This window comes from Sceloporus undulatus, chromosome 3, assembly GCF_019175285.1.
Source record: "Sceloporus undulatus isolate JIND9_A2432 ecotype Alabama chromosome 3, SceUnd_v1.1, whole genome shotgun sequence".
Lineage (NCBI taxonomy): Eukaryota > Metazoa > Chordata > Lepidosauria > Squamata > Phrynosomatidae > Sceloporus > Sceloporus undulatus.
Window position 1 is genome coordinate 204,399,929 of NC_056524.1, and position 13,565 is coordinate 204,413,493.

Below are 13,565 nucleotides of genomic sequence, written 5' to 3' on the forward strand. Positions count from 1 at the left end.
TCTCCCCGTTCTAGGATTATACTGGAGAAACCGGGGGGGGGGGGGGGGGGGGGGAGAGAGGCGAGTTCTGGATGCAGCAAATCCATATTCTGTCCTAGTATGTCTCCTTTTCCCCCTTTCCCACCACCAAAACGGCAAGGCCTTTTACAGAAGTAGTCAAAAAATATCCATTAACATAAGAAAAACTGCCAAGGAGCAGACACATTTTACTTTCTGTTTTACAGTATTAACTGCAAATTCTGAACAGTTATCTTGACTGCCTCCCCCCCCCCCCCCGCCCCAGCCTTTTTCAATTTAGGTCCAAATGTTCTCCAATATTTAAAGTACAAATTGTAGAAACTGAGAACATGATCAATTTTATTTTGTTTTTTCTAATCTAAATGAATTCTATAATAAATAATAATAAATAATAAAAGTTTTATTTTTATACCGCCCTTCTTCAAAAATCAGGGCGGTGTACAGCAGAGTTAACAATACAAAATGGTTACAAACAAGTGCAATGTACAAAAACCAATGAAAACCTAAACATGTTAAAAACATTACAACCTCGTGCCAGCCTAATGCTGGCTGAGGGAAGGGGGGTGGAGGTGAGTACACATTCTGGGGGGAAGTATTCAGGGGTAGGCTTGTTTGAATAGGTAGGTTTTCAACCCCTTCTTAAATTGGGGTAGGGAGGTGGCTGCGCGGAGCTCCATGGGCAGCGAGTTCCAGAGGCTGGGGGCCGAGATCGTAAAGGCCCTCCTGGAAGTAGAAATTAACCTGGCCTCCGGAACTCTTAAAAGTTGCTGCCCCGATGATCTGAGGGTGCGGGGCGGATTATATGGGGAGAGGCGGTCCATCAGATACCCTGGGCCCAAGCCATTTAGGGCTTTATAGGTAATGACCAACACCTTGTATTGCGCCCGGAAGTGAATAGGCAGCCAGTGCAGGTCTTTAAGCACTGGAGTTATATGACTGGCCCTAGATGTATTAGTGACCAGTCGAGCTGCCATATTCTGGACTAATTGCAGCTTCCGGGTATTGTACAAGGGTTGCCCCATGTAGAGCGCATTGCAGAAATCCAAGCAAGAGGTTACCAGAGCATGTACAACAGTTTCAAGGTCCCTCCAGCCCAGGTAGGGACGCAGCTGGCGTATCCGCCGAAGCTGATAACAGGTGCTCCTGACTGTCGCATCCAGTTTTGTTTTTTTAAAAATAAAATCTACACTTACGTCACCATTTTCTTGTCTAAGAAATACTGGTCCTTTTTTGCTCCGATGACTCTGCGAAGAGAAACTTCTTCCTTATCAATCTTGAGAAAAGATATGAGCAGAGAGTTAGTGACCTGACCGGAATTAAGCACAACAATACATGCTAATGAAATTAAATGTACTTCACTTACTGGTAATCGGTTGTCTGAGTTGTCAAAAATGATTTCCACAAAAGCAGAAATAACACGAGGACCTGTGCCTTCCTAAGAAAGATAATAAACTTTATTATTACAATCCATTTATTTAAATTTACATTTTGTAAAACAGTAACTCCATGCCTGTCTTGTAAATAATTTTAACACCAAATATTCAAAACCTTACTTAAACTCTATTTTCTTTCTACGAACACTAAATTTTTTTGTATCCTTGTGAAGAAAGAAGATAACCAATCTAATACTGAATATCTACATCAATAGTGGACAAATTATAAAATGGAACTTCCCAATCAATCTCTGGGTTGTTTGCAATAGAGAGACAGGAGGTTCTTATTTACAGAAGCTAAATTTAAAGAGTGTTCTGCTTTTCTTTTCTAAGGCTGTATGTGCACTGCAAAAATTAACACTATAACTGCCATGGCTCAATAATATGAAATTCTGAAAATTGTAGTTATGTGAGACATTTGACTTTCTGTCAGAGAGCTCTGGTGCAACAATAAACTACAATTCCCAGAATTCCATAGCTTTGAGCCATGGAAGTTAAAATGGTCTCAAACTGGATTATTTCTGCATTTCACATGCAGCCTAAATCATCTTAATCTAACTAAGAAAAAATGGGTGGCACCAGAACTGAATTTTTAGAAGAGTAGATAGTGAAGTCATTTCAGTTTCTAAAACCAACATGTCCATTAACCCAACCAAGGGTCTCCCCATCCAGCTGTTGTCTTCTTCCTCATTAGCCCTGCTGCATGTAGCAATTAGGCTTTTAAAGAAGGTTCCCCTGATGCCAAGAAGCATTTTAGAAATCAAGCTGTCACACACACAGGAGATGGGAGGGGGAATCATGAGTGGGAAGAAGAGAACTAGCACTTTCCCTTCACTACAGTTCCTACCCTGAAAATATCACACACGTACAGGCACAGCAATTAGATTTTTTAAAAGACTTTTATTTTTGTGTGGGAGGTATGAGTAAGGAAAAGAATCAGAGGGGGAGTGAAGGCAGAATGTGTGTGTTTGGGGGGGAAGGTGCAATGGAGAATGGAGGACTAGGAATGTGAATAGGTCTGTTTGTGTGGGAAGAGGAATGTGTACGGGAGAGAGGGAACAAGAATTAATGTGAAGTAGTTCTGGCTCCAAACAGCAGATGGAATGTAGTCATGGGATTGGGGGTTCCCAAGCCTGTTCTCAGTGCACATCTGCTTTTCTGAGCCACTATCTTGCATCTGATTTGTTGGTGGATCAAAAATATTTAGCAAAAAAAAAAAAACCAAGGTAAATTCCACAAGTGTGAACTGTATTCAGCGATCACCTACAGCTTTGGAATAGGTAAGTGGATGCTTAAATAACCTAACCATTCTACTTCACATAGGTACTCAGCTGACATCAAGATAAAAACATAAGAAAAAACATATCACAAAATATATTTTGCACGATTTTGATAAATTTGACTAAGAGATAGCTTTATTTCAGTTATTTATCTTACAACAGCATATTTTTACAACACATCTGTTAACTTCACTTACATGCAACAAAGCCAATCTTTGCTCAGGACGAAGATGGCTGAATTCATCACTGAGAACAAACTGAATTGCTGTAATGAAGAAAAGACAACAAGATTAATTGTTAATTTATAGGATTCAATTCAAACACACAGGCACGAAACACACAGGCCAATAAACTGGCTTCCAGCTGCTGTGCGGGCGTGGTGTTCAACCAATGCACAGCCCCAAAGCAGCTGGAAGCCACTCCACTGCCACGATCTGGTCCTCTGGACCAGATCAAAAAGGAGCGGAAATAAGTTAGCTCCTGATAGCAGCCCGCTTTGGGAGTGGTCCATCCAATTGCCACAATCCCAGTATAATCGTGGTTGGAGGCCACTCTTTATCGGCCCTGTGCCTTGCCCCATAATATGTTAATATAGATTTTTATAGAACCCTTATAAAAATAGTAACATAGATTATAGCTGAGCTTGTCATTCTTTAAAAGTTCTAACATTGCAAAATTTTAACTAAAGGAATGATTTCTCATGGAATATCAAATTATTCCAGCATTCACCTATGGGCCAAATGGCCCCCACCAACAGTTTCCCCACATTAATGGAGGGTGATTTGAAAACCTCTGACAGCATGGAGTGTGATCTGAACCCTGTTTACCTCTCCTATACCATACTGTTGATTTTCCCCCAGCTCAGTAAACTAGAGGCAAACTGAATCTGGACACAGGAATGCAGTGAACATACTGCAGTTTTTACAAGAACAGAACCGTCTAACACTTTAACGTCAAATTGTCGCATGCTTACCAAAAAAGTAGGCTACCAGAGTGTAAGAATAATTACTGTGCCTCAGAGGAGCCCACTCTTTTGCATTTCTGTTCAACCTATTACTCTGAGCTTGCCTCCACTGAAGATGATTATAATTCTGCAGTGACAGAGACAGAATGATCCAATCATATCTGATGCAGAAAGGCTGCAGATTTACTCAAACAGCATAGGGAAAGGGAGGGAAGAAGTTTAGAACCTTGAATCATGTAGAGAAATCATACAGAGAGCAGCCCCCTCTGTTATTGAGTAATCTGAATTTATTGGGCAATTAAATGTTTCTGTTGTGGAACAGTAGCAGTTTCCATGGCACGCAATTCAGGAATTACTACTTTGTTTGTCACTGGACATTAAAAACAAAAAAGGCGAAAAGGAAACTATACTCTGAAAGTAAGAAACTAGTGATTTTATATTAATGATTGGGGGGAGGGGCTTACTACAGTTTCAAGAATTAAATCTATTCATTTTTTCTCCTGGACATTCAATGCAGATTAATTTTCCCTACTGCAACTGAACTACACAATTAAGATTGTAAAACACAATGCTTAAAGATTTACTTTTCATTACTTTTCACTTCCTGACAGTAAGGGCTGTTCGACAGTGGAACAAACTCCCTCGGAGTGTAGTGGAGTCTCCCTCCCTGGAGGTCTTCCAACGGAGGCTGGATGGCCATCTGTCGGGGATGCTTTGATTTGGATTTCCTGCATGGCAGTGGGCTGGACTGGATGGCCCTTGTGGTCTCTTCCAACTCTATGATTCTATGATTCATTATACTAATCAAACAGAAATTTGGATCCAATAACAGAAACAATGGCAGGATACAGACCGCCCCTTTGGGGCAGCCTGCACCCGCCCATTTCTGTGACAAATCAGGGCCTGAGCGGCCACAGCGGCATCCCCAGAGGCCCCGATCCGCCACTTTTCCAGGCCTCCGGGGCTGCTGCTGTGGCCGCAAAATGCCACTTCCCAGCGGCCTGGAAAGGACACCCCAACAGCGGTGAGGAGACAGAGAAAGGGGCCGCTCCCCTTTCTCTTCAGTATCGCTGGCATGGTCATGTAAAGGCTGCGCCAGCGACACATGACACAAAAGGAGTCCGTTTTGGAGCTCCTTTCAGCACCGCTGAAAGGGTGCCACAGGCGCCCTGCAGCAGCACCAGGACGTAATGGCTGCGCGCACCATTTGGACATGACTGTTACATCAAAATGGCAGCACCCATGTAGACAGGGCGCCGCCATTTTGATGTACTGAGTACGTCCTAGGGTTAGGGAGCGTCTGAAAAAGACGGCCCGTTTAATGGCCTGTTTGTACAGGGCCAATATTTTCAAATAACTATCCTATTTCACTACTCTTTGTAGTTTTTTACTTACCGTAGAAAAAGTTGCTTTTTCCAGAACCATTTCTACCCACTGAAAATAAACAGCAGAATAGTTATGTTAAGTTACTTTATTTTCATGAATGAAATGTTTTTAATTTTGTGTTTTAGTTGAAGCATACAGAAACAAACTGATGCAAAAAATGACACAGCAAAGGAAATATACTGTTAGACTGGCCTAATTATCACCTAATGAACTCCATTAGAATTCAGCATCATGGACCATCAACTGTGCAGCTCAGCAGAGGGAGAACCACAAGAGCAAAGTGACATACACAGACATGACTGGCTGAAGCACAAGACAACCCTTTACCTGCAGCAACAGTGGGCCATTCTACATTGGAGAACATCTATAAAGATATTAATCCAGTGCTACATATTTTACATTATAGTCTTTGCATTAAAGGAACTTACCAATGACATTATGCTTTGAACTGAAGGGATCTACTATAGTCTGATCTCTGTAGCTACGGAATCCTTGGATGATCACCTGAAATAAACAAATTTATGTTACAGAAACCTTCACCAAAACAATTTACTATGCAGGTTTCAAAAGTACAATGTTTCAAAAAGGATAAGCAATATTTTCTAAAGTTGCTACATTTATTCCCATAATCTCAGGAAATTTGATAACTGTCAGGTAGCATATTGTGATGGTAATCTGCTTCCTCCATTTTTACCATGCAGCCTTCAATGACAGCCGAAGCATGGGTAATAAGCAAGAGGTTGGTGTACATCTTTCAGCCTAAAGGCCAAATTCAATTTCAGAGTTCTTGGGGGTGAGACAAGAGGGTTGGATATGACAAATGATTTTAGAATAAAACTTTTATGACCTTTAACTAAGTCTTCAGAGAGGCACTTCAACCTTTTAGACAGGGAAAGCACAGTACAAAAGTTAGGAAGACATCAAATAATATTGTCATAAGGAATGAAACATAACTATCTGAAAAAACCTGAAGATTTGCATTGGGAATCCAGGGATGCTGGATTTGAATGCGGGGTCTGAGGTTCCCTACTTTGATCCAGAGCCTTGGAAGCACACACTTTCCCATCATTATACCCAGCTGAGCCTCCATCAATCACCTCTGCCATGTAAAATCTTTATTATGTACTTCTCTTAATAATTCATGACTAGATTTATGTTCTTCCTGCTCTGGACTCATCTATGTTTAGATCTAAAGGCTAGTACTACATCACCCCCCCCCATCTTTGTACAATGACAAGGGGGAGGACACTAAAAGAAAGTATCCGAATATGTCTATTAAATCATATTTGGTTTGTTGTACTAGGAGTTCAAGTTCATCTTGCTTATTTCCTATGCTCTGTGCATTAGTGTAGAGATATCGAAGCCCATGTGCTATATAAAACAACAGATATACTAATTTATCAGGAAAAAACTACTTAATAGTTCAGGCTCTAAATAATTTAGGCTGATTTTCACCAGATGCAGTTTCATATTTACTTGAACTAAATGATACTATTTTAAAGTGACTAACTCCCTAATAAGCATAGCATACACCTACCTTGATGTAATGCCTAGTGAATGCAACTGGGCTTCTTTCTAAGTACCCTTGAACATGATCACTGTTTAACACCTCTTTATGATTAAATAATTTTATATGAGGGGTTTTGCCTCTGCGATCTTGAGGCTGAAGGAGTGTGAATTGCCTAATGTCACCCAATGGGTTTCTATGACCACGTTGGGATTCAAACCCTGCCCTTCAGAGTCACAGCCCAATGTTAAAACCACTACATCATGCTGGCTCTTGGTCATAATTGATACAACCAAAAATTAATACAAAACTGCTAGTACTAACATATCACTATCATGTGAATCATCCCAATAACCCATTAATTAATGTTCCTTCTACTAAATCCTTCCTTGCTTCCCACTCCCTTGGGAACAAGGTTGTCATTCATTCAAATTCCCTTTCCTCTGATGTAGAGAACCATATTAATTGTATTTTTTTATATAATTTGGTACTCCTATTCTCTAACTATTTTTATTAGGATTTCCCTTATTAGCCTTCTCTGCCAGAGCACAGGCGCCTCACAAAACTATAAATCCCAGGTTTTTGTAGGATGTAGCTGTGAAAGTTCAGAGTACTGTCAAACTTCGTTATTTTTAATGACAAGGTCAGCATCAGCTCTTATGCTACTACAGTAGGTGCTTCTTCTCTGGCAGGCTTTGTGTATTTGGGGCTCTTCTTGTGGAAGAAGCTGCCATATGCAATTGCCCTAATTCCTGACAGCTTAATTAGAGTTCCTATGGAGGCCATCCATCTCCTTACAAGAAATCAAATATTGTATTATTATTATTATTATTATTATTATTAATATTCTACTTTCCCACAAAATTAGGACACAAAGCAACTTACAAATTAAAACAGTACAATTAAAAACATGCAAATGTGCACATTAAAATAGCACACTAGTACAATATTAAAACATCACTGATTAAAAGAATAAAATTATTATTAATAGTAGTAAGCCTTCTCTGAAAGGAAATAAAATCACATTAGGTGCATCTACATTGTAGAAATAATTCAGTTTGACGCCCTTTTAAGCACTGTTGCTCTATCTTATGGGGATCTTGGGATTTGTAGTCGTACAAATCACATTAGATGCCTGTACAGGGCAGAAATAAAGCAGTTTTGTTGAGAAATTTATGCATTACATTCTCCTTTCCCTCATTATATAGATAGGGACTCCCTCTCTCGTTCTATCTATCATGTGTCACTCAATCTTGGAGGCAGTTTAACACCTCTCTCCCAAGATTCTAAACTGCTAGTAACAGCGGCCAGTAAGCAGTAGCTGGCCCAATCTTTCCTTGGGAACCCCCTATAATCCCCTCTGGGCATGTATTCCCCATGATTAAGTATTCTCCAATGACTCCCTATCGAAGTCAGTCAGGCCCAACACACACTGCAGAAACACTCCATCTTGAGACCCGCTTTAGCCGCCCTGTCGCAGTGCGAGGGAACCCTGGGAGCTGTAGTTCTGTGAGACATTCAGCCTCCTCTGTCAGAGAGAGCTCTGGTGCAACAACAAACTACAATTCCCAGGATGCACCGCGCCAGGGCAGTTAAAGCAGCCTAACATGGATTGTTTCTGCAGTGAGGGCCTGGGCTTTCCTTCCATCCTTCTCCCCCCTGCACCGACCCCCTTTTCCCTCGAAGGGCTTCCCTCCGACCCCAGCCCTTCCTCTCCCGGAAAAAACATAGCCACCGCTTCCTCGCAGCCGGAGAGCCCCGTCCCAGCCCCGTCTACCTGCTTGATATACATGGCGGCAGCAGAGGAGGCCTCCCTCTTCTCTGGACCGCGCACAAAATGGCCGCCAAGCCTCCCTTTGGCGCGTACCACTCCTGTAAGGAAAAATGGGGGGGACCGAGATGGGAAAAACCGAAGAAAAACCTGGCAAGAACGCAGAGGGACAAGCTCAGATTTTACCACAACCTGTTTTTATCATTTTATAGTTGTTACCCAACATTCAAAGTCCGCCCGAGGTTATAGGAGGAAATTTTGTTTTTTTACCTCCCCCCCTCCGTTGGGATTTTGGTTCAGCCCGATGAGGGTAAAATCATAGGGCGCCAAAGCAAAAGGCAGCCAATAGGAAGAAATAAGTTGCAGGGAGCGCAGCGACCGGAAGGGGGCGTGCGCGGGCGGCACTATTCTGCCAATAGGAGGCTGAGGGGAAGGAAAATAATACTCTACGGTTGCAGGGAGCGCAGAGACCGGAAGGGGGCGTGCAATGTGGATTTTTTTTCCTGCACCTGAAATGGCAGCCTTGGTTCACCCTTCTGCAGTCTGTTGTTGTTATTATTATTATTATGAGCCCTGGTGACGCAGTGGTTAAATGCCTGACTGAAACCATCACTAAACACAAGGTTGCCAGTTCAAGACCAGCCAGGGCTCAGGCTTGCACACTTCTGAGGTTGCTAAAATAATAATAAGAATAATAATAATAATAATAATAATATAATAATAATAATTGTACCCCGCTTAATGGGGCAATTGCTTATACAGTGGTACCTCGGGATACGAAATACCCAGGTTACGACAATTTTCGGGATACGAAAAAATCCCATAGGGAATTATTGTTTCGGGTTACGAATGTTTTTTCGGGTTACGAAAAAACTTTGGTGCTTTTTTCGGCTTTTTCGCACGGAATCGCGGCTTTTCCCCATTAGCTTAGAAGGCTTTTCGGGTTACGAACGGCCGCGTTACGAATTAATTTCGTAACCCGGGACACACTGTAGTTATTAAACCGCTTAGAGTGGTAGAAGCAGTATATAATAAAGCTGTTTGTCTTGGGCTTCCAGTTATTTCCAACTTAGGCTTGCAGATGGCGACTCTCAGACTCTAGGGACCAGGATTCAGTTCCCAGCTTAGCTGTAGAAACCCATTGGGTGCACTGGGAGTCACACCTCTCTCGTCTCAGGGGGAAACGATGGCAAACCCCTCTGAACAAATCTTGCCAACAAATCTCATGAATTATAATATATAATAGAATATAACAACAACATTTTATTTACCTGTCTCTTCCAGTCGGCTCGAGGTGGCTTACAATCATGGTAAAATAAAGTATTACACAATTAACAATGGTAAAATCCAAATACAACAATACAAAATATAACAAAAGATAATTCATCATCCCTCTCACACAACACAACAATTTAAAATTTCCTTCTAGCAATAAAATGCATCTCTTTTTAATATAATCACACGCAACAAAGAGATGGGTATCCAGGGACATTTGTATGGGGATCCAATTCGACATGCAACCGCTATAAACTATCAGGGAAGGCCTAAGTTTGCCTTAGGGTTGCATAAGTCAGAAAGGACTTGAAGGCGAACAACAACAATAACAACAAGGCAAAACCTATGATAGGAGTTCATCACACGAAGGAAATCGGAAGTTCATCCCGTCATATTGCTGGGGAAATCGCATAATTAGGCGAAACGATTTTCACACGCCACGCACAAAACCCACCTTTAAAATGGTGACAAGACTTAACGTGCATCTTTTTACTTTCGGGATTTCAACGACAATGCTTCTGATATCACTTTTTTTGTGCAATTGCGTGTGATAATCATTGCGCCAATCACTCACCATTTTGCTTTTTTGCGGGATGCCTTTAATGCTTTAAATTCATTTGTGTTTTGCATATGCTTCATGCCACATAGCCTACTGAAGGCAATTATACTAATATTATTAATAACTTTGTGCATGAAACAAAGGTAGTGCACACTGAACCATCACAAAGCAAAAGTGTGGACAATTTTGGTTTTGAATACAGTGGGCCCTCCACATTTGCTTGGGTTAGGGGCACAGACCCTTATGCAAGTGGGAAAACGCAAATAAAAAAGCAATATTTTTACCTGAGAGATATCTCTCTAGGAATCTCTAGTCCTCCAGGGCAATTCTGTGGTCTAGATCTGCCAGAAGTTGAACCATGAAATCGCCTACAATGTCTAGAGAGGTGTTCTCTCTAGGAATCTTAGGGCTTCCAGGGTGACTTTTGGCAGAAATTGGAGCAAGAGTGGATGCTGAAGATAAATTCCTAGAGGGAAACATAATCCTATCCATGAATATCAAAGCTGCAAAAGTCAAAGCCACAAATGTAGCTTGCCAAATATATTTGGATTTCAGAATTCCAGATAAGGGATACTCAACCCGTTATGCTATTTATGTTGAGACTCTAAATTATTTTATTTTCCCCAAATAATAATAAATTAATAAATAATATAATTTTATTATGGTATATCCTGTGTGTATGTGTGACAGAAGTGATCATTTTGTTAAGCTGCCCCTTTCCTCACAGGATTGGGGCCATGGCAGCTACAAGCTGTGGCCCCAAACTAGCTTTCCATGGTGCAAAAAGTGGCTCCTTTTTGTGCCGCAGAAAGGGCACCCTAGCTGCCATGGCTTTTTGCTGCTGTTTGGCGCAGCGCATGTAATGCTGTGCTGGAGACGTGGCGTGACACCTCCCGCTCTCTGGTCAGGTGTGCGGTGTGGGAGCAGAGTCGGGGTGGCCAGCATGAGATCCCACACCCCACTGCCCTGAGGCTGGCATTTAGTGCCAGTCTATTGAGGCTGTTGGACCGCAGAGACCAGATTGAATCCCCAGTCACCCATGAAACCCACTGGAGACCTTAGGCAAGTTACAGAGTCTCCAGAGGAAAGAAAGCACATGGCAAACTTCTCGAACAAATCTTGCCAAGAAAACCCTATGATGGGTCACCATGGTAGGAAGCAACAACAATCAAGAATGTCCAGTTCTCTCCTTTCACAGGGACCTCTCTCCCTTATATCAAACACACTGCCTGCCTATAACTTGACACTGTCAAAGTTGTGTGTAAAGCAGGCAGCTGGACAGTAGTGTAGGTCACTGATTTTATAGCCCATGGGTGGGACTGCTATATCTTGGTCAGGGCCAAACTCACCATTTGGCAGAGTGAAGCAGACACTTTGTTGCTGTTACTGTGTGCCCTCATCGTTTCCAACTTATGGTGTCCTAATGCAAATAGAACCTATTATAGGGTTTTCTTGGCAGGTTTCTCAGAGGTGGTTTGTCATTGCCATCCTGAGGCTGAAAAAATGTGACTTGGCCAAAGTTACCTAATGGGTTTACATGGCGAAGCCAGGATTTAAAGTTTGGTCTCCAGAGTCATTACAACACTTAGGCCAGTACACCATACTGGTTTTAGGCAACAGATATGGAGTGTCCAGAAAGGGCAGCAAATGATACAGGTATCTATTACACTCAAGCACAGGTATTTCCAGATGAGGCCATTTCTTGCCATATTTGTTCTGCTTTATCTATGGAATTGTATGGGGATTCTCCCTCCTGTGCTTTCCCATCTTTTCTTTCTTCTTCCCTTCCTGGAAAAATCTGTTAAGGAGGATAACATGGAACAGCTAAAATTATATTTTATTGTAGCAGTTGGAGCCCTTTGTCTAGAATTTCTTTACTATGTGGTGTGTGTATGTCCTTCATGTTGCCTGTCTTTTCTTAGGCCAAGGTAGTTTTGCCAGTTTTTTCCTGAAAATATACCCTAACGCACTTTGTTATTAACTACTGTAGTCTTCAGTACCTATTTAGTCTCAACTTATCTATATGTAGATTTATATGCTTTATTTTAAAATCCACAGAACTCAAGGGTGAAAACAAGGAGAAGCCCAGCAGGAAATCCAGGATGATTATTTGAAAGCAAAGTCAGATTTTTTGCATCCTGAGGCCAACATTAAATGGTCAAGTCAAGGTATATGGTATGTAAATCAACCAATTTTGTATAAAAGGCAAAAATGTCACTTTCCCCATCCTGGCTGTTGAAAATACAGCAACAAACATCAAAGGAAGTAGACATAAATCTATGAAAGGTTATGCCAAATGCCACAAAGTCTTTCGCACAGTTAGTCTCAAAGGCGGTTTACAGACCGCCAATAGTACGTATACAATACGTACTAGGGTTAGGAAGGGCGGTGCTTCCGCACCCCCTAACCCTAGTGGTATGAATACGTACAAGATGGTGGCGCCCTTTTCATACGGGCGCCGCCATCCTTACGTAACTGTGCACAGCGTTCCAACACGTGTCGCACCGCTTGTGACGTAGCGAGCGCGCCCTGGCGCCTCGCTACGTCGCAAACGCGACGGTAAAAGAAGGCTCCATTTTGGAGCTTCCTTTTTTCGGTCCCGCGCGGGAGTCGGGCCGTCTGAAGCTCCGGCTGCCCCTGCGGACCTACTGGCGGCGGCGCAGACCGCGCAAAGCGCGGCGTCTGTACCCGCCAAAGGTAGTTTTTTTTTCGTGGTTTTTTGGGCTATGTGGCCATGTTCTAGAAGAGTTTATTTCTAATGTTTCGCCAGCATCTGTGGCTGGCATCTTCAGAGAATGCTCAAAGTCTCAGGTGTGTTACAAGTAGGGATGCCATAACCCGGCGGCCCCTGGGACAATCCCACTTTTGGGGGAACCAGGCCCGCTCCGCCCCAGTTCGTCTCAAATCCCGGCTTTGGTCCCAGCCTCCGGGCCGGGTGCGCTCACGTGACCATTGCCGCGGCCGCTAACACGGCTGGCTGGCCCCCCTCCTCCTCCATGGCCGCGCCGCTCTCCTCCTCCTCCGCTCATCCTCCACCTCCCCCAGCGCAGCTGCTGCGCCACCCGCGGCACTTGCCTGGGCCGTGGCCGGCAGCAGCGTGTGCTTGCCCTTCTTGCGCACCTGCGCGCAGAGCTTAAAGAGCAATGCTCGTCCCCTAAGCCTTCTGGTCAATGGCAGAAGAGCAGGGGCTGGCCTGTTTCCAGCCCCAGTCTGCCATTGGCCAGTGTTAGGAGCTTTGGAGGAGGAGGAGGATAGGCCTCTGGGCCAGGGGGAGGGAAAAGCGCCATTTCCTGGCGTGAAATTCAACCATTGATGACAAGGAGGAGGAGGAGGAGGCGGGGAGGTGAGTGGCCAGTTCAGGTCTGTCTTGGT

General features: G+C 43.1%; 2 protein-coding genes across 6 annotated transcripts in view; both read right to left on the reverse strand.

Moving 5' to 3' along the window:
• SMC3 (structural maintenance of chromosomes 3) overlaps positions 1-8,479 on the reverse strand; it is a 30,671-nt gene extending 22,192 nt beyond the window's left edge. Inside the window, exons 1-6 of the mRNA XM_042456386.1 lie at positions 8,366-8,479; positions 5,510-5,585; positions 5,091-5,129; positions 2,929-2,996; positions 1,382-1,453; positions 1,212-1,291 (exon numbers count right to left, since the gene is read on the reverse strand). Of these exons, the coding sequence (XP_042312320.1) occupies positions 1,212-1,291; positions 1,382-1,453; positions 2,929-2,996; positions 5,091-5,129; positions 5,510-5,585; positions 8,366-8,380 (350 nt within the window). The 5' untranslated portion in view covers positions 8,381-8,479. The remainder of the gene's footprint in view (positions 1-1,211; positions 1,292-1,381; positions 1,454-2,928; positions 2,997-5,090; positions 5,130-5,509; positions 5,586-8,365) is intronic.
• PDCD4 (programmed cell death 4) overlaps positions 1-13,565 on the reverse strand; it is a 777,136-nt gene that overhangs the window by 287,844 nt on the left and 475,727 nt on the right. The window lies entirely within an intron of this gene.